Below are 27,758 nucleotides of genomic sequence, written 5' to 3'. Positions count from 1 at the left end.
GGGCTAAGTTTATCCAGTCTACAGCTCGCTGAGTCATTTTCATTCGTTTTAAGGGAGGCTTTCGCGCTTTTACTGGAGGGGAGAAAGCCTTCCTTCCAACCTGAGTAACTTTGTATGTTTTTCTTATTCGTGTTTTTGCTTTTCACTTCTGAAAATGAATGTGGTCACTAAACAGAAGGGAAGAACCTAAAAAGAACGGAGGGCAGGAAGTTTGCTCAGAGAAGGTTCTAGTGAAGTGCTGGGGTCATGCGGGCGCTGTTGTTCAGTAGATGGCAGTGTTTTTGTTGTTGGGTTTTGAGGCGAAAGCAGCAGAAGCAGGCTGACGGCGGCGTTAGCATTAGCGGGTTAGCTCCGTTTAAAGGGGAAACCAAAGGACGGCAGACTGAGGGACGTTCATTTTTTCCCGAGGAGTTAGCTCGCCGTTTTGAATAATGTTCTTTTTAACGACGTATTTTCAGCCTCAGGTAATGTACGATCTTAAACTATATTTTAGCCCGCTGTACACATTGACTGAAGATTAATAATAATAATATAACACCCACCGCTGGCGCTTAGCAGCGGCATCCAGACATGAGTCTGCTAGCTAGCGTTAGCTAACTTAGCTAGGTTAGCTAACTTAGCGGTAACCTGGCCATCATGAGGTTTTGTCTAAGTAGCTCTGTAGGTGGTTACGTTTCACGTCAAATGTGTTGCTTTCTACACGCTTTACATATATGACAGTAACTTATTTCTATCGAAGATAAACAGTCCTTGGGTATATCATATCTCAGTCGCTAGCTTTGTCCTGTTCTTGACTAGCGAAGTTGTCCTGGCACGTAACGTTAGTTCAGCTATCTGGAACAGCCAGTAGTTACAGTTACGGCAGTTATGCAACACACAACAGCCTGGCGTTAACACTACCAACTAAGGAAAGTAGCGTTACTGTATTCCTGGCCATGTACATATTTAAATTGTGGCATATATTTTGGTTCGTGGAGGCTTTCAGACATTTCAGCGTCTAACATTGTGTTGAGTAACGTAGGTTAGCTACATGAAGACAGTGGCAGTGCGCTTTCAGTTTCCAATCAGTTGAATGAAATTTAACTAGTTAAAAAGCTGGAGAAAAGTGTGTGACGCTAGCGAGTTTTTTCTGTTTCTCTGCATACTGTGTTAACCCAATCTACCCTGATCTTTGATGGGCAGAATCCTCACAGAGCGGGTGTATTTTGCAGTGAACCTGCCGTAGTGGTAGTGTGCAAGTGTGTGTTGCGCTGGCACAAGTAGATCATACACATAAGATGCCCAGCACAATCTGTGCAGCAGCAGATGAGCTGTACTCTGTGTTCTGTACATCTACAAGCTGAACCAACAAGATAGGAGTGTCTAATAGACTGGATAGTGAATAGACACAGTGTGTAAAACTCCAGCAACACTGCTGTGTCTGATCCACTCGTACTAATGCAACACACTAACACACCACCACATCAGTGTCAGTGCAGTAATGAGAATGATCCACCACCCAAATAATACTTATTTTGTGGTGGTCCTGTCTTGACCATTAAGGAACAGGGTAAAAGGGGGCTAACATAGTGTGCAGAGAAACAGATGGATTACAATCTGTAATTGTGGAACTTCAGAGTGCTCCTATATGGTAAGTAGAGCTAATAAAATTGATAGAGTGTAGAAACAAGGAGGTGACAAATGTTATGGCTGATCAGTATGTATATTCTGTTTCTGGACCATTTTTGAGTTTTTTTATGTGGTAAATATTTTAATATTACAGATTTTTAATTATGTCATGACAGTTACAGATGTTCGGGTTAGAAAGGTACTTAAAAACTACATATTACATAGTGAACAGTCCCTGTGCCAAATGTTGATCTTCTAAAACAGTGATAACAAACCATACAAAACAATAGAGAGATTGATATTTTTGATTTATGGCTTTTGAAAAGCGTGTTGTAGTTATAATAATATGTTCAGTTTCACTCTCATTCATTAGAATGTGAGACGCAGATCAGAATGTCCTGTTTGCTCTGATTCCCAGTGTTCATGATGATTGCATGTGTTTAGTGTAATTATATTTGAAAAATATTTATTTTGTGTACTCAAGGGCCAGAGGATTATGATCTCATGCATTTATGCCATGTATAATCTGCCTTTTAGGTAACTGTGCCATTGACTCATATTATCAACGCCCTTCACTCCTTGAAAACTTCAGCCACCTCTGCTGCTACTACCTCAGTTCAGAGTCTACAGAGAGATATTTCACCAGAGCATGAACTGCTTCTTAACAAGACTGACAGACAGGTATGCTTTATCACAAAACATCTTGTGAATTGAGACTGCTTATTCTGTAGTTGCTGATTGAGCATTGTTGGGTTTTTAAAATGTATTTATTTATTGCTGATAAGAATTAATAAACAAACAGTTTAACCTGGACAAGCACAGATGTACAGATGTGGTCAATACATACATGATGTTAGATTTTGGTGCTTTTCAAGAATATAACAGTAATGGGAACATTTCTTTATACATAAGTTTGTTTCTGATTTTGTGTATGAACGGTAATGATTTCACAAGGTACTGGTGTTCCTGACTGTGGTTGACTTTTTTTCCTCCAGCCTAAACTAAACCTTAAGGACTTGGGCTTGTCAGAGCTGAGACTGAATGGAGCAAATGAGCTGCTGAACAGGCTGCTACCCACACTAGCTTCTGAGGAAAGCTCAGAATCTAGTGTGTGCCATCTGTCCACAAGATGGAAAACATCTCACATCTCTACAGATTCCTTCTTTCACAATAAACATGGTATGATTTTTTGTGAGCCTATTTACACTTGGCTTTTTTTGCATCTCATATCCACTTAATGTCCAGAAATTATTTATCCGTATTCCATTAACATTTGGCCACATAAGTGTGTTCTGGACCCTAATCATACCAAGTATTAACATGCATTGTCTGATGACAAGTATAAAGTTATTTATACCTTGTACTCCAAGCTCTGCTTGTTTGTGTATATGTAAATCCTGGTACAAATGTTTAGGTCACATGTGCAGTTAAAAGAACTTGCAGACAAATGGGAGAGCACATAAGGGTATAGGTTGTGCTCTACTATGATAACTCTGTTGATTAGATCATTCTACATAAAATGTTGCCTGGGTAAAAGTTATAGCACATACTTCTTTTCACCCCAACATATTAAACTCAGCATAAAACAAGTTTTAAAGTGTTGAAGCATGTTTGAACAGCATTACAATTAGCATTACATTACTATGGTCAGGCAGTGTTCAAATGACATGTGACATTGATCAGATATTTAATGCTGCATGGACAGGCACTACCAGTAAAAGTATTCTCTCTCTCTCTCTCTCTCTCTCTCTCTCTCTCTCTCTCTCTCTCTCTCTCTCTCTCTCTCTCTCTCTCTCTCTCTCTCTCTCTCTCTCTCTCTCTCTCTCTCTATCTATCTCTCTCTCATATAGAGTGTTGTCATAATGTTTTTCAGAGATGTGACTTTATGCATTATGTGACAGTTAAGTAGAAATATGTTCCACAGATTTGTGTGGGGAGGAAAGATACCTGTAAGTGAATAATTTGTGTGCAGTATTACATGTTAACATATGTTTTGAGTAATGGGGTAACTGATGACTGTTATTATTTCACATTAAATAATTTTATTATTTCACTGTTAAAAAGTAGGGTCATAGTGACTTTGCTGAGTTACTTATTTCATTAATGGAAGTGACAGTCCATACTTATGTTTTACTAGGCTTCTCTCACAGAAGACCAGGACTCTTCAGTTCTCCTCTATTCCATAGACAAAGTCCACTTCAGGCAGTTTGCTTAGATCTTCAGCGTTTACAAGGTAATGTGAACTGTGAACTATGACACCCCTGGCCCATATATTCAGATACTTGGCAGATACTTGGGGCAGTCATGGGCTGGAGGTTAGAGAACCAGTCTCGTGACTGGAAGGTCGCCGGTTCAACCCCCAGAGCCGACAGCACATGACTGAGGTGTCCTAGAGCAAGACACCTAACCCCCAACTGCTCCCCGGGTGCTGCGGATTGGGCTGCCCACCGCTCCGGGCAAGTGTGCTCACTGCCCCCTAGTGTGTGTGTGTGCTCACTAGAGTGTATGTGGTGTTTCACTTCATGGATGGGTTAAATGCAGAGGTGAAATTTCCCCATTGTGAGACTAATAAGGGTCTCTTAAATAAAATAAAATAAATTAAATTATTATCAGCATCAGCTGTATTGGATTCGGTTTGAAACGATAGCCATAATGCAGTAAGTCGTGCAACTCGGTCAGCTATTTATTATTGAACGGGTGTACAAAAGCCGCCACTGAGCGTATGTAATATAGTTCATTTTTGTTCCTCTTCCTTGTAAAGTTTGTGTCCAGAGCAGAGGTTTCAAGACTCTGAGGTCCAAGACTAAGAGGCTGCAGTCTAGCTATGAGAGTCCTGCAGAACCTGAGGGCTACACTCCAGCATTCATGAAGGTTAGTGACCCATTCTGTGGTGTAGAGCTGTCAGATATTTAAACACTTTTTTTTATATATGATAGTAAATTGTTATGTGATAACTCTTTGATGTTGGATTGCAAAGAAGAGTTAACCTATCTCTCTTTTTTTTTTTTTAAGTTTTGGCAGTCTTTATGTCCTTTATTCATCCTGGTGTGTTTTTCTCTATCAGAGTCTCCTCATGAGGGATAAAACTGAAGCAGAAAGCCTCGACCAGTTAATGAAGCAGAAGAATCTTCCTGAGAAGCAACAAGATGCCTTTAAGACTGGTTTCACAGAAGGCTTTATGAAATCTCAAGTCCTAATGCAGAGAACACAAGGCATGTTCTCTATTCTGTTTTTTCTGTGGTGTCATAAATGTGTGCATTTCCATTCGTGGCCTTACCCTTTTGAACAGAGTAAGATATAGGTTGTGGTCAAGTTAATTGCAAAGGAATTTTTGTGTAATAAATGGGTAATGGGAGCTCTTTGATTTTACAAATGAATAAAATGTAGCAAAACCAATGAAGGAAATAATGAAAGTAATGAAGGGAACCAATATTTTTATGTTTTTTTTTTTTCCTCTGACAGATTCACTTAAGAGGACCCGTCTCATTTTGCTTGTCCTCTTACTTGTTGGCATCTATGGTCTCTCAAGAACCCCCTTTCTCTCGGGTAAAGGCTCCTTTTCTGATACTGGTTTGTTTCCTTTTTCATTTACTCCCTATATTTGCATGCATATCATATTTATGCTGAATCATTTATTTTTGATGAAAAAATAGTGCTTATTCTTTATAATGCTCTGGACCTTTTTTTCTGTACTAACAAACCGGATGTATATCCCTGCTGCAAGTAGAGAGTGGGCAAAACAACATTCACTGTATACACTGTATTCATGTATACAAAGTATCTATCTTGCTAATTTTTTAAGTATGCCTGAAAGAAAACAAATATAATTAAATAAAGAATAATTAGTAATTAAAGAAATTAATTAATAATTCAAGAAATTATAAAAAATAAAATTTACTTTGGAAACCCTACTAGTCTTCTGTTTGCTGTGTGTAGTCCATCATTACTGTCTGGCTAAGTTTCCACTTATCGGTTCTATATGCTAAGGGCATAGACAGTGTTACTGTTACTCTGCTGAAACTTCTTTATAGACATCTTGAAGGTCCAAAGACTCATGCAACACTATTGTTTGTGGATTTCTCATATGCCTTAACACAGTAAAACTTCAAATCTTAGTGAATAAACTCTGAGTATAATTTAATATTGGTTCTAGCCTAGCAGCCTGAATTATGGATTTTTTTAATGTATAGACTACAGCAAGTTAGGGTTGATATATTTATTAATTTATCTCAAACCTTTCTCTCTTCAACTGGCTTATCATAGGGTTGTGTTTTGTCTCCTCTCTTGTATGTTCTTTATACAAATGATTGTAGAAGTCAGTACCAAGATAGATATATTCTTGAATTTGATCAGGTGTTAGTGATTTTTAGCCTGCTACAAGCCATTAAGGTGGCAATAATTGGTGTTGTCAAAGCTCATTTAAATGACACCTTACTCAGAAAGTGAGATTGATAGAGTTTTCCAGAACATCCACTTAATTTAGAGTTTCAGCTTCCTTTTGGATGCAGATATAGGCTCTCAATAGTAAATAGTAATATGTGGAAGAACTCTTTCATACCCAAGGCTATAGGGCTATTAAATTTGTGAAAGGTCTTGTTTTAGATTATTGGATTTAATGTATGAGCTTTATTGTGTGTTGATGATGTTTTTATTTTTGTGTTGTATATTTAGTATATCTTGCTGTAAAACAAATTTCCACTGAACTGATCTAGAACTTGTCTGCCAGTTGGCTGGTACTGTTGTCTTGATTAGCCCCTAGTGGATTTTTAATTAGTTATTAAGATTTTACCAACCAAGTTTGCAGTATCTGCAGATCATATTATGATGTTTTCTGAAACATGTCTCTTTGCCATATTGCAGTCTGTTGTTTTCCTTTGCTTATATCTTCTTCTGTTAACAGTTCGATTCCGTACTACATCTGGTCTGGATTCTGCGCTAGATCCTATCCAAATGAAGAGTGTCACCTTTGAGCATGTTAAAGGTGTCGAAGAGGCAAAGAGTGAGCTTCAGGACATTGTTGAGTTCCTGAGGAATCCACAAAAATTCACTGCACTTGGTGGAAAGCTACCCAAAGGTATTGGTACCCAACGATACCCTCGGAATAGAAGGTGTGTTCTCTTTTCTTAAAAGATGAAAAATCATAGTTTCTATTTGTTTCCATTTCTAAACTTGCTTACAGGTGTCCTTTTGGTGGGCCCCCCTGGTACAGGAAAGACTTTGCTTGCCAGAGCAGTGGCAGGGGAAGCAGACGTGCCATTCTACTATGCATCAGGGTCAGAGTTTGATGAGATGTTTGTAGGTGTTGGAGCAAGTCGCATCAGGAACCTCTTCAGTAAGTTTGAAGAGCTTTCAGGATGATACAGCCCTGCATGTGAATGTTGTATGCATGTAGCAATAGCTCAGATCTATGACCGTCTTTATGGCTGGTAAAACATAGGATCACTGCTTGTTTCATTCTCTTTTTTAAGCTCTGTAAGGTTTATTTTTATTGTCCTTTTCTTACAGAGGAGGCAAAAGCTAATGCTCCTTGTGTGATCTTTATTGACGAGTTGGACAGTGTGGGTGGAAAACGGATAGAGTCACCCATGCACCCATATTCACGGCAGACTATTAACCAGCTTCTTGCGGAAATGGATGGGTCAGTAGTTTGTATTATTCAAAATCTATTAATACTGTAAAATAAGCTTTGGCTAATTGTAATTTTTAAATTTGTTTTGCAAAATTTCAGATTTAAACCAAATGAAGGTGTCATTGTTATTGGGGCGACAAACTTTGCTGAAGCTTTGGACAAGTAAGTACAATGTTTAAAAAATTATTCCATAGCTCTCCAACCACAATTTTACTAACAGCTGAATATACCTCTAATTGTATTTTCAAAAAGCAAAAAGTGAAAGAGTAATATGAAGTACTTCTTTCTTAATGGGGCAGTCATGGGCTGGAGGTTAGGGAATCAGCCTCGTGACCAGAAGGTCGCTGGTTCGATCCCCAGAGCCAACAGCACATGACTGAGGTGTCCTTGAGCAAGACACCTAACCGCCAACTGCTCCCCGGGCGCTGTGGATTGGGCTGCCCACCACTCCGGGCAAGTGTGCTCATTGCCCCCTAGTGTGTATGCTCCCTAGAGTGTATGTGGTGTTTCACTTCATGGATGGGTTAAATGCGGAGGTTGAAATTTCCCCGTTGTGGGACTAATAAGGGTCACTTAATTTTAATCTTAATAGCTTCATGTACCAAGAAAATGGTCTTGTGAAGTATGATGAAACTGTAGTCATTTATATATTTATCTTTGTTTATTCAGTTTTTGTCTGCTGTGTAGTGCTCATGTACATGTGTATGTGTTTCAATATAAGTGCTCTGGTGAGACCGGGGAGGTTTGACATGCAAGTTACAGTCCCCCGACCTGATGTGAGGGGACGTACAGAGATCCTTAACTGGTACTTAAAGAAAATCAAAGTGGATTCTGGTAAGAGTATGTAGTAAGTTGCCAAGACATACACAAATGTATGTTGTATTTTTAAACTAAACATGTATACTTGCTTGATGTAGATGTGGATGCAGAAATCATTGCCAGGGGAACAGTGGGCTTTTCTGGAGCAGAGCTGGAGAACCTGGTCAACCAGGCAGCACTGAAAGCTGCTGTAGATGGAAAGGAGACAGTGACAATGAAAGATTTGGAGTTTGCTAAGGACAAAATTCTTATGGGTGAGGGGCCTCATTCTCTGTGCACATGTGAGAGGGATTACTGTGGGAAGGCTTCACTACAAAGGACTAACATTCTTTCCAAAGCTCATTTTTGTTCTGTGTTTCTCACCAGGCCCAGAGCGCAGGAGTGTGGAGATAGACAAGAAAAACAAGACCATCACAGCCTATCATGAATCCGGTCACGCCATTGTGGCATATTATACCAAAGATGCTATGCCAATCAATAAAGCTACCATCATGCCACGAGGGCCCACTCTTGGTCATGTAAATATCAGTAATTACCACATTATGCTGCACTGTAATTATGAATCCTAAACATCATAGATCCTCCTATGTATTTATCTTACATTTATATCTTCTGATTCAGGTGTCCATGCTCCCCGAAAATGATCGGTGGAGTGAGACTCGTGCTCAGCTGTTGGCTCAGATGGATGTCAGTATGGGGGGCAGGGTAGCAGAGGAGCTCATATTTGGGGGTGAAAATATCACTACTGGTGAGCTTTAATCTATGATTTCTTTTGACAGGTGAATTTTTGTTTGTTAGTTAATTAGGTTATGTTTGTAAATACTAATTATTATTTACAGGAGCATCAAGTGATTTTGATGGAGCCACCAAGATTGCAAAGATGATGGTTACACGATTTGGAATGAGTGACAAGGTACGATTATTGCCTGCATGCATTGTCAAGTTCAAGATTGCCTTAAAAAGTGATACTTCTCTAAAATGAATGTATTTTGTGTATATAATGTCATGCTGATTACATATGTGTAATCTTACTTTTATGTGTCATATTGTATGTACTGTACAGGCATAGTTATGAGCACACAGTGTTAAGTTAGACAGTCTACCCTTTTCTGCGATTATGGAGACAAAGTTTAGGATAGTAACATAGTAGTTCATCTTAAATGCCTTTATTTTATGAATTCAGACGAAGACACAGAACCTACACTATATTTCCAAAAGTATTCAGTCACCCATTGAAATCATTGAATTCAGGTGTTCCAATCACTTCCATGGCCACAGGTGTATAAAACCAAGCACCTAGGCATGCAGACCGCTTCTACAAACATTTGTGAAGGAATGGGCTGCTCTCAAGAGCTCAGTGAATTGCAGCATGGTACCGTGCTAGGATGCCACCTGTGCAGTCCAGTCATGAAATTTCCTTGCTACTAAATATTCCAGACAACTGTCAGTGGTTATAACAACGTGGAAGCAACTGGGAACGACGGCAACTCAGCCACGAAGTAGTAGGCCACGTAAAATGACAGAGCGGGGTTAGCGGATGCTGAAGCGCATAGTGTGCAGAGGTCACCAACTTTCTGCAGACTCGATTGCCACAGACCTCCAAACTTCATGTGGCCTTCAGATTAGCTCAAGAACAGTGCGCAGAGAGCTTCATGGAATGGGTTTCCATGGTCGAGCAGCTGCATCTAAGCCTTACATCACCAAGTGCAATACAAAGTGTCAAATGCAGTGTTGTAAAGCGCCACCACTGGACTCTAGAGCAGTGGAGACGTGTTCTCTGGAGTGGCAAATCACGCTTCTCCATCTGGGGGGGGTTATGGTGTGGAGTTGTTTTTCAGGAGTTGGCCTCGGCCCCTTAGTTCCAGTGAAAGGAACTCTTAATGCTTCATCAGGCCAAGAGATTTTGGACAATTTCATGCTCCCAACTTTGTGGGAACAGTTTGGGGATGGCCCCTTCCTTTTCCAAAATGACTGCTCACCAGTGCACAAAGCAAGGTCCATAAAGACATGGATGAGTGAGTTTGGTGTGGAAGAACTTGACTGGCCTGCACCCGACAGAAGAGCTTTGGGATGAAATAAGAGTGGAGACTGAGCCAGGCCATCACATACGTCAGTATCTGACCTCACAAATGCACTTCTGAAAGAATGGTCAAAAATTCATTCCCATATACTCCTAAACCTTGAGGAAAGCCTTCACAGAAGAGTTGAAGCTGTTATAGCTGCAAAGGGTGGATTGACATCATATTAAACCCTATGGATTAAGAATGGGATCTCACTCAGTTTCATATGCGTGTGAAGGCAGATGAACGAATACTTTTGGCAATTTAGTATGGATGATAATAAACTGAGATAGACAGGAAACCCACATGATGAGGGTCTGAAAGACACAGAGAACCCAGATGATGAGAGACAGAGGGAGGCAGAGAACCCAGATGATGAGAGACAGAGGGAGGCAGAGAACCCAGATGATGAGAGACAGAGGGAGGCAGAGAACCCAGATGATGAGAGACAGAGGGAGGCAGAGAACCCAGATGATGAGAGACAGAGGGAGGCAGAGGACCCAGATGATGAGAGACAGAGGGAGGCAGAGAACCCAGATGATGAGGGAGGAAAACTGAGATATAGTTTTAGTTGCTTATTTAGAAGTAAGTCAATTCAAGTATTGAATTACCCCAAACCATACTGGCACTGTATTAACAGACCAAAATGTAATTCTTTGTACTTTTTATCATAAAAAGGAATTGCTTTCTTTTAACACTGACAATGTTTTGTTTCATTAAAATGTTTTTTCTGCAATAGTAGGACTTTAAGTACGTATTGCTGCTGTTGGAACAAAACCTCGTATCTCCATTTTTGTCATTTTTCAGTTTTTGACATAATTTGAAAGTACCTATGGTTCTATGTTCTCTGTGTAAATTTCATGATAAAATGACCAACAGAAATGGTCCTTCTCCTTGTAAAGTTACCATTTTGGAGATACGAGGTTTTGTTCTGACTACAGCAATATATGGGTTCAAAAGCACTATGTATGATCCTGACTTTGGCTCCTAATCCTACCCTGTGTGCTGAGAACTGAGTGGTTCTCTGTTACCTGAGGCTTTTCCCCCTCTTAAGGTATTATCATTGTTGTTATCAATCTGAGCCTATTGTTTTCTCTACTTTTTTTTTTTCCCCAGCTGGGAGTCATGACTTACTCTGACCTGTCCAAACATAGCCCAGAGACACAAGCAGCTGTGGAGCAGGAGGTCAGGGTCCTGCTACAGGTACAGAGACCATTTTTGACTTTTTCCGTTATTCACATGCATGCAGGCATGCGTGAGCATAATCAAAAGGAGTACAAATGCTAATGATGATCATTTTCTGCTCTTGTAATTCTTTCATCAGGACTCATATGAGCGAGCTAAGAAACTCCTCAAGACATACAGCAAAGAACATAAGAAACTGGCTGATGCTTTGCTCACTTATGAGACTCTGGATGCAAAAGAAATTCAAATGGTTCTGGAGGGCAAATCACTGGATCCAAGATGATATTTTTCATGGGGATTGTAAAGAGACTCAAGGTTATAACCTTGTTCTTTCAAACAAACAGTGGAATGTGTAGAACTCTTGATACAATTTCTTCCACTCAATCAATTGAAACAAATGTACTGAAATTGCACTTTTTTGTTTTACTTTAATTGTGCATTGCTTTTGCATCATATTTTCTCAGAAAACTCTCTTTAAATCATTTGAGGTTCTCTGTTTTTCTGTGCTTGTTAAAAAAACAAAACAAAAAAAAAACATTTTTACCTCCCTTATAAGTCTCTTCTCTCCACTTTGACAATGGAATGTTGCCACTGTGTATTTGCAGCCTGTTATTCACTGAGTATTGTTGTGCACACCTTACGCAGGGGAGAAGGACCATCATTGTAAATTAATCCCTATAATCAAGAGAAACAGAAATAAGAGTGGGACCTAGCTATGAATGACTCAAGTAGGAAATAAAAATCATTGTTCTGTAGTAATCAATGATTTTGGTAGTTGGTATATTTCTGTACAGTTACTATAGATGTATAATATACATTGCAGTGTACAGCACCATTTGAGTGTGGAGAGTGTGAACTTTAGGGCTACTTCAATATATAGTATTTCTCCACAAATCAAGGACTCCTTCTGCAAATCTATGTATTGTTGCTATTGAGAGAACCCCTGTATTTCAGATTTTTCTTTTTTTTTCTTAGAAGATGGGAAAAATTGCTTACGTTACACAAAGGTTTGTGCTAATTGTCACAAGACCATTTTAAGAGAGATGAGCTTTTTTCATTTCCCAAATGAAATGAAGGGAGTAAAAGTGGTAAACATGGATCACTGGTATAGATTTCTGTTTTGCACATCAGCCGGAATTGGTAGGTTATTGAGGTGGGTGCACACACCAGTGATTTTATTTACAGATTTATTTATTTGTTTAATATTCGTCATGTTCCAAAACCTTGTCTTTGCTCCATAAACTGCGACTAGTCTGTGAGTGATGTAAGAGTTATGGTGGCAACACTGTATATAAGTGTATTTGTAAAGTTTTGGGTAAGATTTACTACACAGTGAGACTTATTTGCCCAAATAAAATGAACAATAAACTATTGAAGTGTACTAAAATTCCCATCAATCTTGTTTGTAGAATCACCATAGCATTCCTTTATAATTACCTATATTAGCATAATTACCAGTGGTTTAATGAAAGTAAACTTATCTTTTAAAGTTACCAACCTTATCTCAAAAGAGTGAGTGGGTTGTCTAGACCTAAGTTCAGTTTAGCTTTTTTTTTTTTCTTTTTTTTTTTTTTTGAGAGTAACTTATTAAAAGGTATATCATTCAGTTCATTGGTTCACCTGCTTTCTCCTATTTTCTCTCATCAGTAGTGCATGGCAACATTTAAGCTCTTCTTCCTGCCCAATCAGGATTGAGACCGTTCTATACCGCTGACTAAGGTTGGGGAAAATGCCCCTATTATATAAACTTAAACTGCCTTTTTCTTCTTTGCCCAACCATGCAATTACTGGCTTTTGTTTCAAAGCATTTTAATTGTGGGTTACATCAAGACTATTATGTGCAACTAAATACTCTTAAAAGAGACCTTTGTTTAAACTCTTCTTCCTGTCCTAAAAATCTTTATAAAGGCCCATGTTTTGGGCTACAGGCATGGACATGATCACATGCTCTCTGGTTGGCGACGAGAAGTGGAGGAGATTTGCATTTGGTGTGCCCCAGAATGTTTAACTTGTAAAAGATGTAGTTGTCTCACTCTATTTTTTTTATTCCTTGACTTAATGAAATAACTAACATGGATGGAGACGTAGCTGTAGTTGGCATTGGGTGCAGTTTTCCAGGAGGTAAGTGCCACAGCTTTCAAAGATTTTTCTTGAGTCTGGCATGTAAATAGGTATAAAGTAAGTGGTACACTCACAGGTGAGGACCTCGACAATTTCTGGAAAGTCCTTGTTAATGGGAGAAATTGTGCTATGGAAATTCCAGAGGACAGGTTTGACTTAACACACTGGTATGATCCTGAAGACAACATTCTGGGGAAAACACAGACTACTAAAGCTGCTTTCATAGAGGGGTAGGTATTTCTTTGAGGTATTATTTTGTTGTTATTATTACTTGCGATATGTAAAAAAAATAGCTTGTGGTTGATCCACAGTATGTAAAAGTATGTTTCAAATTGTAAAAATGACTCATGCAAACAGCATTTTCTGGTGAAATATTTTAAAGTTACTTCCTAAGATTTACATTTCTTACATATTCCTGACACTACATTAGATTTGTGTGTAAGTAATGGGTATGAGGTTGTTCAGAATGTCAGATATAATTCAAACACAAGTATTGTTGTGTTGTTGTTGATCCATATAGCAGCCACAGCCATTCTAATTTAATACAAACTTAAACTCCACACTTTCCATAAACTAAAAGAAACTGATCCAATAAAATTAATTTTAAATAAAAGTGGCACGTACAGTTGTATGCAAAAGTTTGGGTGCCCCCATCAAATAATGTTTTGTTTTCATGAAAATAGGTTAACAAGTCATCCACAGAGAACACACTTTTGCACATTTTAATGTGCAAGAACTGCTCATTTGTTGAATTCAACATTACAGAAAAAAATGATGTGCAAAAGTATATAAATGTCCCATATGCTAAACTCTACTGAAATAAAAAAAAATTAAGTTGAAGTTTGTTCTCTATAGAAGATGTGTTTATTGTCGTTTGACCAGGAGATTCAAACTTTGGCATTCCACTGCATAGTACTTGGTTGAAAAACTCTTTCAGTTAATTATTGCCTGTTGTCTGTGAACATCACTAGACTGGGTACGTCTCTGATGATGTACATGCCTATAACATAGCAGCAGGGTTGGGTTCCTTGTTCAGTGAGCTAAAACATAGACTTATGAGTTTTGAGGCATTTGATTGATTATGAGCTGTTACAATGCTCCTAGGATGATTCCTTTCATCCTGTTGGTATAAATTACTTTTAATGCCTTAAAAAGGAGGACTAAAAGGCTGTTATTCCTAAATTGTTTGTCTAGAATTTATGCGGATATTATCCAATTAAAGCTGTCAGTCACTATATTCACTTCAATTCTGTTCCAAATCCAATGCACACATCAACAGCAAATTTATCTATTTAACCCTTTTGTGAAGATTATTATACACACATGAACCATGAATACAAACGTCTGCGCCATATTTAGTGTATAAAGTTGTAATGGATTGTTGTGTCAAGAAAAGATTGATTTTCTCAGCTACAGAAAATGATTTAATCAATTTAAAGTCTGCTTCTTGTTTTCTACCAGGTTTAATGAGTTTGATCACAAGTTTTTTGGCATTTCTGAGGATGAGGCTAACTTCATGGATCCCCAGCAGAAGCTCCTTCTGCAATGCTCTTATAGAGCACTGGAGGATTCTGGGATTCCACTGGAAAAAGTCAGTGGTTCCAGAACAGGTGTTTATATAGGTAATAAATATATCAAATGTTTTGTGAATATGTTTTTCTACTGAGTGTAGTGAAACACTTAACTGTCTTGAATTACATGTTTATTTTTCAGGGCTCATGAACAGAGACTATGAAACACTATTAAACAACAGCCCTAGCACAATAACACACTTTAACGGCACAGGAACAGCTATGAGCATAGCTGCCAACAGGATCTCCTATACCTTCAACCTTACTGGGCCTTCGTTCACCATTGACAGTGCCTGCTCATCCTCCTTAGTTGCGCTCCATTCTGCTTGTCAGGCAATCAGACAAGGTAATGCCTTTTTAACACACTATTGCAAAAGCCAAATGGAAATATTATATATACATATATGCTACTACCATTTTATCATGTCCCTCAGAAGGGATTTTCTATTGCTTTATATAATACAATGTTGTCAAAACATAAGGTCAAATTTGCTTGATGCTTACTCTTTTAAATCTCAGGTCTCGGAAGCAAGTAACCTTCTGAACATGACTTGTGTGTTTTCTGATGACTAAATCTGAGACAAATGTCAAGACGTATCAAAGTTCTATTCTGTTCTATTCTGATGATCCAGTTATAGATAAAATAATGCAACGTTTCGTGTTTGTGTATATGTTTCTTTTTAATTGTGCTCTGAAAGGTAGTGATGACCAGAGCAAGGCAATTTGATATTAATTTTAAAGCTGCCCTGTTAATCTTCTGGAAGTAGCTAGCTAATTTTCTTTTCTTTTTTTTCTTTCTTTTTTTTTAATTTAATTAACTTCAATTATTTCTTCTAGAATTTGTCTTCTCTAACTTGTTTACCTTTTTACTAGGTGATTGTGAAATGGCTCTTTGTGGAGGTGTGAGCTGCATTCTTGAGCCACGGGTTTTTGTGGCTTTGAGCAAAGCGAAAATGATCTCACCAGGAGGCATTAGTAAGCCATTCTCCAATACAGCAGACGGATATGGAAGAGGAGAAGGCTGTGGAATACTTCTGCTAAAGCCTTTGAACAAAGCAAGTGTGTTTTAATGATATTGAAACTGTCACTGTTAAATACAATATATTCCAAGAGCATGTTTTAATAATGTTTTCAGTTTAGGGCAGGGGTTCCCAATCCCAGTCCAGATGACCTCATGCTCAGCACATTTTTTGTGTTCATCCTACTTTACACACCTTACTTAGGCAAATAGGGAGCTTGTTAATTAGTCAGTGAGTTGAATCAGGTGTGTGAGATGCAACAAAGCACAAAAATGTGCCTAGTGTGGGGTCACTAGCACTGGGAAACCCCTGGTTTAGGGATTTACCAGTTGCAAACTACAAACATTTATTTATGTGTTTATTTATGTATGTATTTTCATTCATTCATTCATTCATTCACTCTGTGATTCACTTAATTCATACATTTATCTTGTTTTTTCAGGCTCTTCATGACTTTGACCACATCTGGGGCATTATCTGTAAAACTGCCGTGAACCAAGATGGACATGCAGTCTCTCCTATGACAAAGCCATCCATGGTCCAGCAGGTGGAGCTGCTCAACAGAATCTACTCTGCAGAGACCTACCTGTCTGATGTGCAGTATGTAGAAGCTCATGGGACTGGGACTCCAGTGGGAGATCCAATCGAGGCAGGTAGCATTTCCAAAGTCATTGCCAAGGGAAGACCTGCAGGGTTAGGGCCGCTCTGTATCGGCTCTGTTAAGGGTAACATTGGGCACACAGAATCTGCAGCAGGAGTAGCAGGACTCATTAAGGTCCTCCTGATGATGAAGCATGAAACCATTGTTCCTTCATTGTTTTACACAGAGGAAAGTTCTAGCATAGATGCTCAAGCTCTCAATCTGAAAATTCCCACGAAAGCTGAGAAATGGCATTGTACTGGTTCCATGGGCCGAATGGCTGGAATAAATAGTTTTGGATTTGGGGGCACTAATGCACACGTCATCGTCAGGGAAAATACACATGCTACAGCCTCTAGTTTAGATACTCTCAGTTCAAAGAAATTGTTTCCATTGTCTGCTGCCACAAGTAAGTCCCTTGAAATGTGCATTGCTGACACATACCAAAGGATAAGCAAAGACACCAAAACTGACATACAAACGCTTTTGTATACATCAGCGTGCAGAAGAAGTCACTCAAAACACAAATACAGGAAGGTGTTTGTTACAACATCTCTTTCAGATTTAGAGGAACAGCTAAAATCTACCCTGAACAGAAATTTTCTTCCAGTAAAACCAGACATCAAAGTAGTGTTTGTGTTCTGTGGAAACGGTGTTACTTATAGAGGTATGTGCAAACAGCTTATGAAAGAGGAACCTGTTTTCAGGGAAAAGATCAGGGAGATAGAAAACTGCTTTCAGAATTACAGAAGCACAAGTATTATACAAAAGATAAACAGCTTTGACAATGATGATTTCTCAAAACCAGACATTGTACAGCCTCTTCTTTTTGCCATCCAGGTTGCCATTGCTAACCTGCTAAAGCACTGGGGCATCAGGCCTGTTGCTGTTCTTGGGCACTCCATTGGAGAGGTTGCTGCTGCCCATTGCTCTGGACTGTTGTCTCTTAAGGATGCAGTGAAAGTTATGTATTATCGGAGTGTTCTGCAGAGCAAAGTCACTGGAGGGAAAATGCTGGTTGTTGGTAACATAGCTGTGTCAGACATTCTGAAAATTCTTCCAGACTATACAGGGAGGGTTTGCTTAGCGGCTGTGAACAGTCCAATGTCATGTGTACTGTCAGGTGATAAAGATGCTGTTGAGACTGTGTACCAAATTTTGAAGAGTTCTGTTCAGGGCAAGAACCTGTTCCTTCATGTGTTGGAGGTTCCTGCTGCCTACCATAGCCATATGATGGATCCAATACTGAGTCAAATTAAAGACAGCATAGGATCTTTAAGTCAACATGAAATGGAGTGTGAGCTATTTTCCACTGTAACAGGAAGGCCTTGCTGTATAGGGGACTTTGTAAGTGGTGATTACTGGGCAAGAAATATTCGAAACCCAGTAGCATTTGAACAAGCTGTAAAAGCACTGGGCAGCAATAAGAAGAATGTGGTCTTTGTTGAGATTGGCCCAAGAAGGGCTTTGCAGAGGAACATTGTGGAGACTCTAGGAAATGACACAGTAGTACTTTCCTCAGTACAGCCAGACAAAGATCATGAGACAATACTTTCTGCTGTGTCAAAACTCTTTGAGCAGGGAGTCAATGTAAACTGGGATCAGTTCTACAATGGGTTTGAATCACCACCAGCTTCTTACCCCAGATATCAGTTTGACTGCCTAAAGAAAGAGGTACATTTTGAACAAGTAAGACAAGGTAATGAGGTGGTGGCTCACTGTTCTCATCCACTAATAATTCTCCATAAACATGACAACAGACTGATAAAATGTAATCTATCAGCAGAAGTCACTCCATTCATTTGGGAGCACAAGAGCAATGGCATAGTGATTGCTCCAGGTGCCTTGTACGTTGAACTGGCTTTTGCCTCTGTCATGGAAACTGTTGTCCCAAAGATGCCACTTTCCTCTCTTCAGCTAACTATTGACTTTCAGACCTTACTTGTTCTTAGTAAGAGCTTTCATTTTTTGAAAGTGCAACTGGAGCCATCTGAGAATAAGGCTCTGTTTCAGATACAGTCTTCTGCTGCTGTGCATGCATCAGGCAGCATTACTTATACAAGAGGACCAGCTGTGACTGAGCACCACGAAATTGACTTGGATGTCATTTTGAAGAGATGTTCATTGGTCATAACAAGGGAACAGGTCTATACCACTCTTAACCAGGCAGGATTTGAGTATGGGCCCACCTTTCAACAGCTTGGTAACATCCACTATGGCGAGGAATTCAAGGAGGCAGTGGCCACTGTTAAGATCCCAGATGAATTGCTTAGACAACTGTATGAGTACTACTTGCATCCAGCTGTATTAGATTATTTTCTACAGATGACCTCTGTTTTAGGCTTGAATAACAGGACTACAGGAACAGGAGGTTTTCCCTCTGCAATTGGCAGCACAGTAATATCTGCGCCTCTGTGTAAGGATATGGAAATATATATGAGGATTTCTCAGGAGATGTCGGAATACTTTGAGGTATGTGGTTGTTTCACGGACAAAAAAGGACACATCTTGATTGAACTGAAGGATGTCAGAATCACAATTCTTGGCGAAGGAAGGAAAACAATTGATTCATACTTCTTTCACAATGAAATACTCACAGCCAATGTAAGTACCAGCATTCACAGCAAACCGAAAGCTGTTGTCTTTGAGGATACTTTAGGTATAGCTAATGCTTTGAAGCCATCACTGCATCCATCTTCAGTATTTGTCTCTCCTACTGATGTAAATTGTAGTTTACCAGCAGAAGTTCCTGATTTACTATTGCAGTCTGATCAGAATGCAGCTGAGAAAATTCTCTTTATCTGGAGCTCTCTGAATCTGAGTCACCTTAAAACCCAGGCAGTTCTAGAACACTTGGTTCACACCTGTGAGCTTGTCCGTAAAATTGTTTTGACTTTGAGGAAATGCAAGCATTTGCGCACTATTCATATTATAATGTACAGATCATCTGAGAACACTGTTGATCACATCAGTCCTGGATTTGTGCTGTCTGGCTTGACAAGGGCCTGTGCTGCTGAGTTGTCGGAAATCTCTTTTCAACTGATAGATCTTGCCACAGTATCAAGGGAGGACATAGAAACATTAGCTTATGTGATTAGCTCCTATAAAAGCCATGATAACCCAGAGGTTATGATAAGCAAAGGCCAGGTTAAATCAACAGTGATAACACGTACACCCATCCACATGACAGCAGAAGGCAAGAGCTCTTTACTATCTGATTACTTCATCCTACAGACAGCCAACCCCTATGACATGGTACGTTTGTCAGCCATACCTATTCATAGTGTAGATCATCTTTCTGAAGGACAAAATGTGGAGGTGCAGCTCTATAAAATATGTGTGCACTCCTCAGACTACTTTCCAGTCACTATATCCGAACTAAAATGTGGTCATAAAATATACTGGCAAAAGCATGCTTCTTCTCAGAACCACAAACTTTTAGCTCTTGATTTCAGTGGCATTGTCACTGCTGTGGGTAAAGATGTCAGAAAACTGAAAGTGGGAGACCATGTTGTGTCTTGTTACCCCATTGCAGCAACCTCCAAAGTTGTCCTTCCTGACAGTGCTTGCTACAAAACAAAGAAACTTCAGTTTTTGAAGGACATTCCTTGTGTCTCCTACTTTGTTCTTGCTTGGGAGATCTTAAGCAGTGCTTTACCAAAGGCCAAGCCAAAGAAGACATTGGGCATTTTCTCGACTGTTCCAGACTCAGCTCTGATGAAGGTGTTATCCTTCACTGCAAACAAGTCAGGATGGAATGTTGTCAAACAAAGGGAGCTCACTGGACTCATCCAAAATGTAGACCAGTGTCCTGTTTTTGTCCTCTTACCTCCTTATGATCAGTCATGGATAGCACAGCTAGGCAGTGTTGCAGGTGCAAGCCATATTTTTCTGGTCTGTGACAAAAAGGACTTATCAAGTGTTCTTCAGAGTGACAGTGAGAGCACATGTTTTCACTTTCTTAAGTTGCGTAACATTATCCAGAAGTCTCATCTCAAGACACAGAAAGCTCACATATACAGATGGCTAAAAATGATGAACTTGGACAGGACATGGTTATCCTTACACAGCAACACTTTCCAGGTCACTGAGGCTGAAGCCACAAGTTACCAGAATAGAGATGTTCAGTCTTATTTTAGCACCAAAACGGTCTCTATGATTGTTCTGGGTAATGGTGGGTCAGTAGCTGGTGTTTCTCATATCAACTTACAACCCAAACCAAAGCAGCTATTTACAAGTAATGGTGTGTACATAGTTTCAGGTGGTCTGTCTGGTTTGGGACTTGAAACAGTCAAGTTCATTTCAAACTGGGGTGGGAGGTGCATTACTACACTCTCACGGAGTGCCCCATCTGAAGAAACACAGCTGCAGATCTGCAGCCTCAAGAGACAATATGGAGTACGAATTATTACTCTCCAGTGTGATGTGTCTGTATCAGACCAGGTATTGAAAGCAATAACTGTTATTGGAGAAAAGTTCCCTTCTTGTGCGATAAAAGGCATATTCCACAGTGCTGCTGTGCTGCATGATGGGTTGCTTGAAACACTGGATAAGTCTCTCTTTGAAAAAGTCTTGCGACCCAAAGTCAGTGGTGCACTGAACCTTCACTATGCTACTCTCAACAGCAAAGTTGATTACTTTGTGTGCTACTCATCCATCTCCTCTTTCATTGGCAATGCTTCTCAGACAAATTATGCAGCAGCCAACTCATTTCTAGACTCTTTGTGTCACTACCGGCGTAACATCGGACTTGCAGGACAGTCCATCAATTGGGGGCCTCTGAAACTGGGCCTTCTGCTAAACAAAGAGGATTCTCAGAAATTTCTAGAGGCCAAAGGGCTGATGACCATGGAAGTGCCTGAAGTACATGAAGCTCTAAAACACTGCTTAATGGAGAACAAGCCTCAGCAAGTTGTGTGCAGATTCAACTTCAGAAACTTGAGGAACAATATTCTGTCTCAAAATTCCTTTCTAAAAGTTCGACTGACAGCTTTAATTGAAAAAGAGCTTGAAATCAAAATAGAGAATGAGCCCAGGAAAGATATGCAGTCTTCTTTTGATAACTATGTAAGATGCATGTTAGGTGACATTTGCAATGTTGATGTAGATGAGCTTGAAGATGAAACTGTTCTTGCTGCAGTGGGCATTGATTCAATGATGGCAATGACGATGCAAAATCGAATTTTTCAGGAAATTGGAGTGAACATTCCACTTGTTACTTTACTTGACCCTAACAACACTGTTTCCTCGCTGATTGCACTTCTCGAGGAAAGTGCAGAATGTAAAAATGATATATATCTCTAAATATGTATTTATTTTTTGCTAAGTCTTGTTGTTTTTATAAAAACTTGTATATGGTTGATTTATATTAATGAGATCATGGTGTGATGTGTAATGAGAAGTATTTGTAGTCGAGGGCTGTGCTAAATATCTTTTTAGTGAAAATGCTTTGTTTGATTGTTGTTAAGAATTTTAAAACTGCATTTGTGTCAGCTGTATTGCAAGTAATAAAATTCCACTAATTATTCTGGTATGTGGTAAGTTTCTCTGAATAAAGCGTGCTCAAAGTACAGTATCCTGTTAAACATATCTTGAATTGCTCTGCCAAACTCACAAATTCTTCTGAAGTACTTTCAGAAGATTTCAGGCACTGTGGCAATCTGCTAATCCTTACTCAGACTGTTCTTTTGAAGTAAAACAACACAAAGGTTTGGTTTGGAAAGTGCTGGTATATGAAAACATGCTCTCTAATGGTATCAAAGTAGCTAATTGAACATATCTGATGTGGTTAATATGCATATTCATGAAACAGAATTAAACTTGTTAATCACTTTCCTATACAAAATACTGTGTGGTTATACCTTTGCATTTATTTGCCGATTATTCTTCATCAATTAAAAAAAGAACAAAGAAAACAGTACAAACTCAATTTAAACAGTAAAGATTTCAGGAAAAAAGTATGAATTCTATCAGAAAACATGTACTTAACATTACTACTGTGTAGCCGGCAACACCTAAAATGATGGCTGCATGACAGCTATACATTAAATTAACCATTTACATTTATGTGAATCTTTCCAAATACATTTTGTAGTTTTCAGTTATTGTAGTTTATAACAGAATGTTAATGTTGATGATGTTAAAAGTTCAAATAAACAAAACATAGTAAACAAAGACACAAAAACATGGTAACTGAATATATTATAATCCAACAATATCAGAAGAAGTAGAAAAGAGAGAAGAACTATTTTTGGCTGGAAAGTGACTGAGATTTCCAACACAAATCTGATCATCAGATCCATTTTGGTGGAGAGTTAATAGTAAACATTGCATTGTCATAGGCTGCATACATGTGAACAGCATAGGTTTGACTGTCTACCGTGAACATTGGAATGGTGCTTATCATGCACATCTGACTATTCTGGAGATGCTCATTATTTCCAGCCAGACTCCAGATGGCTGGGCAGGATTTCGAGTAACAAGGTTTATTATTGTCAGACAAAAAAGTGTGATTGTAGTAAATTTGCTTCTCTTTCAAATCAGTCTGTTTTGTCTTAGACTGAATATTATTGCTGTGGCTGTTTCCTGTGTCCTGGTCTTCCAGACCTTGCTTATCCTTGTTGATTTTAGTGGACCATGTCAAACTGCACATGTCAAAGAATGTTAAAAATACTGGGATGAAAGTGATGCCATGAAAGAGTCCAAAGAAGATTACCAGAAACATTATCTTAAAGAAAGTTCTGAAAATATAGTTCTTTGAAGCAGAAAGAACTACCACTCCAAGGATAGTGGACACAGCTCCTTGTAAAATGGGGTATCCTAAACTGAAAAGTGCTTCTACAGCCTTCTCATTGGCAGTGGGTTTCTTGCTGGATACAAATGCATATGAAATATGAGCAGAAAAGTCAACTGAAAAGCCAATACAGACAACAAGGATGATCATAGAAATGGTGTCTAAATTAACATCCCACAGTGCCATAAATCCGGTGACGCCCACAATGACAGAAGCAATGGAGAATGTTACCCAGAGGGAACACAGGGGGTTTGGGATTAACATGAGGGAGATGAACAACATGACAGCAGTAGTAACTGCAATATTCTGAATAGTATTACTGACAATCACTGCGTACTGGTCATGGTATATAAATGTGGGATGGTACACAAGCAAAGGCACTGGACATCTCTGTGCTGTATCTCGCAATTTATTTAACATATTCATTTCATCAATGGCTGTGGATATATTCACTGTCTGTATGAAGAAGCGTGAGGCATGGATAGAGTTATTGGTAAAATTAATATCCTGCCTGAAGTCTGAGTAGAATCTCAGGAACTTTCTTAAGTTGTCTTTAAAAATGTGTTCAGCGCTCAGATTCAGCTTTGTATGATGTCCATAATATTTATACGATTTGATCCATGAAGTAAATATGTCTTTTTCAATGAAAGACAAATTTTTGAAATTTTCAACACAACTTTCCAGATCTGACATATTTTTTTCATCCCAGTATGAAAATTCACCTCTTATGATAACCATTATATTTGGTCCATATTCAGAAAAGTATGTTTTTTCATCATCATAGTACTTCACTACATAGGAGTCATCTGCTGCCAAGTTACGGAGATCAATTCCTTCTTTTATCTGGAAGCATCCATAAATGCTGACTGCCAAATATATCATGTAGAGCAGAATCACACAACGCTTGGTCCATGGCTTTGTTAGGAAAGGAGCATAGTATCTCTTGAAGAAGTGATTCATAGGTTGGATCTCCTCTGAGCCAGTATGGGGGTCATAAGCACCTCCCACGCAGCAAAGCTCGTACCATTTTGACTGACCTATGGGGCACTCCTCAGGGACCTCCTTGCAGGTCAGCCAGTGATGGTTCCTGCTCTCTCGCCTCCCATTTAGCACGAGAAATGCTCCAAAGAACGTGACACTGTAAATGTAGCAGAACAAGATGGAGGTGCTGGTGTATAAGCAGAACGACCGGACTGAACGAAAGGGGGTCATGAGTCCAATGTAGAAGGCCAAGACATCTGTGAGAGTGGTGATAGTGATTGATATTGCTGCTTCTTTGTAGGTATCAGCCAGACGGTCTTCAACCTGATCATGAACATTGGTCTGCTGCCAGCAGGAGATCAGAATGAACATGTCATCAACTCCAATTCCTGAAACACAGCACATTAAAGAATTAAAACATTATACATTTAACAACAACATATGAAATGTCAGCATAGTTTGATAATTAGAGGCCATTACCTAATATCAAGAAAGGAGAATTAGCCACCGTCATGACAAATGGGACTCCAATATGAAGCATCATTCCAAAAGAAGAAAGCACAGCAAGCCCAGCAGATAGCACACCAAAGGTAGCAACCCACACCTTGTTTCTCACACAGTCAAACCTATTGAATTATTGAAACCTATTGAAACAGTTTTGTAGGAATGCATATCTCTTAGCTGAAAGCACAAGCTGTCCATCAGCCTTTGTAACAGTCCATTGAAGCAAGAGCAAAGAAAACAGCAAACTATTAATAATAAAGCATAACACTAGACTTTTCAGTTTTTCTTCTAAAGGCAGAGTTGTACATACCTTAAACAAGAGAGGATAGAAAATGCAATGGCAATGACGTATGTAATAGAGAACAAAGGGATGACATCTTTTGTATTTGCCTCAAATTCCACCTGCCTTGATAGAGATGTAGAGTAGGTGACCTGTGAGTACAGAATGAGATTTTATCATGTTATAAGGTCTATTAATCATCAGTAAGAAAAACATTTGTTGTTTTAAATTGGCAGTCTACCAAAAAGTATAAGTTCATACTCAAATAACTGGTGTTTTATATTCTATGAATGTATCTATTTGTTAATAAAGAAATAAAATGAAGTCTCATGATTTTTAGTAAAGTCAGTATTTATTAGATACCATGGATGTGTAGAGTATTTGTGCTTTGCACTGCTTGTTAAAACTGTTGCCACAAGAAATGTTGTTTTAGTCCTATTAGTAGGACTAATAAAGGATTATCTTATTTTACATTTTGCTTGTCTAAATGTAAAGGTAGTCAGGTTTGGTTATTGCTTCAGGTTAACAAACCAAATCTTTTTTTTTTTCTTTTGAAATCCATCATATCCAGAAAAATGGTACAAAACTGTTACTGGGGCAGTTTCCCTCCTATCACTCGTGTGGTACCCTTAAGGGTACCTTTAGTCAGGGAACATAATTGTACTATAATCTACTGAAATTATATTTTCTAAATTGTATTGACTCTACACGCCCCAGCTCATCTCCAGGCTTTTTATTTATTATTGTTCTGTTTTAAAGCACAGGAACATGACTGCTGAGGATACCCGCATTGTTTGTACCTTGATGAACAAAATAGTTCCTGCACAGAACCTTTATTTCTAACAGCGTTTTGGTAAAATGCCAAGAATGTGAGGATTCATCAGTTCAAATGAGTCCACGAAACACCTTCCATTGAAGTGCTTAAACTTAGTTTAGGATAGCAAAATAGGTGAAAGTTCATGGACAAGGGATTGTAAATGAGTCCTCTGCCAGATAAGGTCTCAGAGGTATGCCTGATAATCACGTATGTGACTGATCACGCTGATGTTCAAGGCTGGAAATTACATACTTTTTGGAAACTTTTGGCATAGGCACATGTCACTGTGGGTGGGCATATTTACTGTGCACAATGTATTGATTGATAAGAGGAGTTCAGTTGGTCAATAAAACAAACAAACAAACAAACATTTTTTTCAGGGGTGAACGTACCTTAATAAACCTCGGTGACAGGTTGGAGGGAAAGACCCTGAGGAATTCATTTAGCCACAAATCTGTTCTGGAGCGATTATCCTCTTTCAGAAAGTAAAATAAGCGAATTGCCCTGGCGCTCTTTAAGACTGTTGAATTAACCCGAACCCCACCGACAGAGTATCCGAGAAAAAGGTGAGTAAATCCGAATGGAAAGAACGGGAAAGTGAGCTCAGTCTGCTCGAAAAGGTCCCCGTAGTAATTATACACATCCAGGACTCTGTTGGGGATGCACTTCTTGTATCTCCTCGCGCACAGGCCGTCGAAAGTGAGCACCTCGCTCCCCGCAGACACGTTCAGCGCTCTGACTTTACCGTCCAAACTCAGAATCTCCTTGAAGGCCGCGGCGGTCAGAATGCTGGTCGATCTGGAGACCGCGATGAAAGTCGCGTACACGCCGTCAGTGTGGAGTCTCTGATTCGAAAAGACGGAGTCGTTCAGGGGGAAGTTCTGCTGGACAAACTGCCTCTCCAGTTTCGCCGGACCGTTCACAGGTGTGAACTGCTCTTCTATGTCATTGGCCTCGCGGTCTTCTAGGAAATAAAACCCACTCCCCAGCACGGCAGAGATCAGCAGAGGAGAGAGGAAGAACCACCAGGGGTTCGATCCAACAAAGCGGCCGAACTTCTGGAAACCGATGGAAATGGGCTTCTCCACGCAGTCTGTGTTGCACCCGGGCATGGTCACCGGCATTAGGAAATATTACAGAGCATTAAAATCATCAACAGTTTCTGAAGGTCACACTAATAAACCTGCGCTAAACATGTCTTGTCTTCCCCTCACTAACCGTGCTGTGTTATTCTGAACTACTGGCTACTCCAAATGCATGATGCACGTGGGGTATTAACACATTCTGACGCACTTGCGTGCAAACCTGTAGAAACCTGCTGAGTGACCACTCATGGGGACAGCAGAAAGTTTTCAATGTCCATATTAGACCCCACGATTCCACTGTAACAAAATGTGCCCTGCATGCATGTAAATGAATATCAGCATCTTTTAGTTACACTGAAATAGATGGTGAGTAAATGTGTCGTGGTCATGTGTTACATCAGCACAATAATTGCCAAAACAAGTAAACTCAAAAAAATGAACCGTGTTTCTTTCTGGGCACCTACTGATTGATAATAATATCATGAACAATTTTTCCAGTTATCCCCAGATTTGAGATTTATACAGCAGCTGAGATTAATCAAAATATTTATGTATTACTGGTTAGTGGATGCTTGGTCTTAATACATTCATTCATGTAGACATGCTGCTGATAAACATATACAACCATCACATGTTTTGCATCATT

General features: G+C 39.2%; 3 protein-coding genes across 4 annotated transcripts; 2 read left to right on the top strand and 1 right to left on the bottom strand.

Annotated features, from left to right (window-relative positions):
• The first annotated feature begins 299 nt into the window (after nt 1–299).
• On the top strand, nt 300–12,682 carry yme1l1a (YME1-like 1a). 2 transcript variants are annotated; one of them, XM_017700328.2, is made up of 18 exons: nt 300–464; nt 2,146–2,289; nt 2,604–2,787; nt 3,746–3,841; nt 4,370–4,479; nt 4,673–4,820; nt 5,071–5,178; nt 6,509–6,682; nt 6,788–6,940; nt 7,114–7,246; nt 7,337–7,399; nt 7,959–8,071; nt 8,155–8,310; nt 8,423–8,574; nt 8,678–8,804; nt 8,896–8,969; nt 11,233–11,319; nt 11,441–12,682. In XM_017700328.2, exons 1-18 carry the CDS (start codon nt 432–434, stop codon nt 11,582–11,584), a joined length of 2,199 nt encoding a protein of 732 aa, XP_017555817.1. In that variant the 5' UTR covers nt 300–431; the 3' UTR covers nt 11,585–12,682. The 2 variants fall into 2 exon arrangements, with proteins under 2 accessions (XP_017555817.1, XP_017555818.1); XM_017700329.2 differs by having other exon boundaries at nt 5,071–5,154; nt 11,441–11,584.
• A 688-nt stretch (nt 12,683–13,370) lies between these two features.
• On the top strand, nt 13,371–21,956 carry pks1 (polyketide synthase 1). The gene is made up of 6 exons (XM_017700285.2): nt 13,371–13,422; nt 13,499–13,652; nt 14,884–15,044; nt 15,136–15,339; nt 15,867–16,048; nt 16,455–21,956. Exons 1-6 carry the CDS (start codon nt 13,374–13,376, stop codon nt 21,954–21,956), a joined length of 6,252 nt encoding a protein of 2,083 aa, XP_017555774.2. The 5' UTR covers nt 13,371–13,373.
• Nucleotides 21,957–22,512: 556 nt separating this feature from the next.
• On the bottom strand, nt 22,513–27,293 carry ptchd3a (patched domain containing 3a). The gene is made up of 4 exons (XM_017700330.2): nt 26,420–27,293; nt 25,241–25,362; nt 24,907–25,052; nt 22,513–24,815 (listed from the first exon to the last, which is right to left on the bottom strand). Exons 1-4 carry the CDS (start codon nt 27,149–27,151, stop codon nt 22,945–22,947), a joined length of 2,871 nt encoding a protein of 956 aa, XP_017555819.2. The 5' UTR covers nt 27,152–27,293; the 3' UTR covers nt 22,513–22,944.
• Between the last annotated feature and the right edge of the window lie 465 nt (nt 27,294–27,758).

This window comes from Pygocentrus nattereri, chromosome 3 (genome assembly GCF_015220715.1).
Source record: "Pygocentrus nattereri isolate fPygNat1 chromosome 3, fPygNat1.pri, whole genome shotgun sequence".
Lineage (NCBI taxonomy): Eukaryota > Metazoa > Chordata > Actinopteri > Characiformes > Serrasalmidae > Pygocentrus > Pygocentrus nattereri.
This window is presented reverse-complemented; position numbering and strand designations above follow the sequence as displayed.